Source organism: Vombatus ursinus, unplaced genomic scaffold, assembly GCF_900497805.2.
Source record: "Vombatus ursinus unplaced genomic scaffold, bare-nosed wombat genome assembly UNPS02014770.1, whole genome shotgun sequence".
Lineage (NCBI taxonomy): Eukaryota > Metazoa > Chordata > Mammalia > Diprotodontia > Vombatidae > Vombatus > Vombatus ursinus.
The window spans coordinates 991,460-993,712 of record NW_020954548.1 but is presented as its reverse complement, the minus strand read 5'-3'; the positions used below and the strand labels follow the sequence as shown (position 1 = coordinate 993,712).

Genomic DNA, 2,253 nt, shown 5'->3' with positions numbered 1-2,253 from the left:
ATGAGAAACTCCCTGCTTCCTGGACCGTGGGTTCCGCCCGCCCGCCCCTGGGTCCCGCTCAGCCCCTGGGCCACCGCCCTACACTGCGAGGCTGGGGCTGCGGCGGCGGCTGCGAACTTGACCCTGCGGCGGCTGCGAACTTGGCCAGACGGACCCAACGGTGAGGGACCCCGAGAGGCGGGGGCGCTGCCGGGGACAGGAGCGGGGGGGGGAGACAAACCGCGAGAGGGAGGGGCGAGTGTGAGAGGGAGCGGAACTGAGCGTGCAACTTTGTAAACCTCTAGACGGAGTGCCAGCCGGGCTGGGTGTGACAGCCTGTTAGACGATGTGAGGGATGGTTGGTGTGTGTGTATCCATGGGACTACCGTTGGGGCTGTGAGGGAGAAGGTGCATATCAGGGACTGTGTCACTGATTGTGTCACGGTGTGATACGGTGTGGCTGAGGGTCTCTGCTAGTTTCTGTGACTTTTTGTCTCTTTGCTAGGCGTTAGAGTATTTGTGATTGTGAGCATGAGATAGGGTGTAACTGTGATTGTGTGTAGACTGAGCGGTGAGCAGACGTGTGTGTAACCGTGGGAGGGACTGGAGTTGGGCGCCCTAGCGTGCATGGGACAGTGTGTGTTGGGTGTGCTCTGTGTGGGCAAGCTGTCTTTGCCTAGTTGGGGGGATGCAGTCACAGAGCCCCCTTTGTACTGGGCTTGAGGTAGAAGAGAAGGGAGGAGGGAAAGTGGTTGGAAGGTCTTCAAGTCTGGCTTCTAGGGCAAGACTTTTTCCAGATTCCTACTGGGGAGGGGTGTAGGTGGAGCCTACATCAGAGTTGACCTACTTTTACCCAGTTCCCCACCTAATAGGAGTAGAAGGGGTGAGACATCATCACCCCACCTTCCACACTCACACACACCCAATCCCTGTACCCTCTCCAAGCCGTTCAGAACTAACCTGCCCTGCCCCCTCCCCCTCCCAGAGGAGTCCTGGGACAGGAGGTGCTCTGGTCTTGGACATGTGGGGAGCTGTTTTTCTGCAGTGACCTATGCCTTCCCCCTGGGACCCGGAGCTCCCAGACGCTCTATCTATCCTTCATCTCTTGGAACCTCTCCCCCACCCCCACCCCTGCCAGTTGAACTTGGGAGACCATTGGCCCTTTCCCCAATGGCCTCCTACCCAGCTTCCTCCCCACCTTTCTCTTTTTCTCTTCCTGCTTGCTAGCTGTGGGCCATTTGGCAAGTAACTTCACTTTTCCTAGCCTCAGGTTTCTCATCTGTAAAATGAGGCCAATAAACCTTTTACCCTCTCTGTCACTGGATCACTGTATGGAGGGAGTGCCTGGTAAATGGTAAATTACTAAAGAAATGTCATAGAGTTAATATTATGCCTAGAGAAGACCTGTCTCCCACCCTACACTTCTTCTGTCTGGTTTATTCAGGCTGCCAAGTTTGACAGTCAGATTCTTACTTCCCCATTCCTGCCACCCTTCCTCTTTCTCCCTGCCTTGCCCTTTTCAGGAAGCTTAGGAAACTTTAGTCTTGGAGAAGAAGGAGCCCAAAGGGCTCAGAAGAGGCAATGGTCTAAGAGGGCTAGCTTAAGGCTAGATCACTGAAAGCCAGAAAAGTCAGAAATAAAACATCTTTCTACCTCCACCCCTAGGAATCCATGGACCCAACCCTCTCCTAGTTCAGGCCCAGCCCAGGTTCCAAGCAGTAATGGGGTTAGGCTTAAGAGGATCCCTGGGGCATTCTTAGACACTGCTTTGCCTAGTTTGGAAGCCTAGAATGTAAGGGCAAGTGGTCCAGGTTGGGGTGAAGGGGTCAGTAGGCAGGAAACAAGGCTCTGGACTGGAAGTCAGAGCCCTAAGTGCTGGTCCCTTTTCTGTTGGCCTTTAGCTACTTTTTCCAGACTGATGTCTTGATTTTTATATGGCCTGGGAGCTAGTGCCTTAGAATTCTTCCCCTCCTCCAGTCTCCAATCTCATGTCTTCATGGGAGCCCTGCCTCCTTGGGAGCCTGGTCTGGCCCCTTCTGAGCCAGCTGTACAAGAGGCAAAGTAGCATTGATTCATCTGTCTGGAGTGAGGCAGGGGGCTTTCTAGAATAAGGGGTTGTGTTCTGTCCCCTCAGGGTCCCTAGAGTATACCTCCTTTCAATCATAAACTCATATTTCAAATCTGGAAGCTCAGTTAGTCACTCCCTCATTTTGCCGAGGACAGAGAGAGAAGAAGAAGAAGAAGAAGAAGAAGAAGAAGAAGAAGAAGAAGAAG

The 2,253-nt window shown here is 53.4% G+C and overlaps 1 protein-coding gene across 1 annotated transcript in view; it reads left to right on the top strand.

Annotated features, from left to right (window-relative positions):
* LOC114043906 (rho GDP-dissociation inhibitor 3-like) overlaps positions 1 to 2,253 on the top strand; it is a 30,450-nt gene continuing 28,197 nt past the window's right edge. The window contains exon 1 of the mRNA XM_027863151.1: positions 1 to 160. Within this exon, the coding sequence (XP_027718952.1) occupies positions 1 to 160 (160 nt within the window). The remainder of the gene's footprint in view (positions 161 to 2,253) is intronic.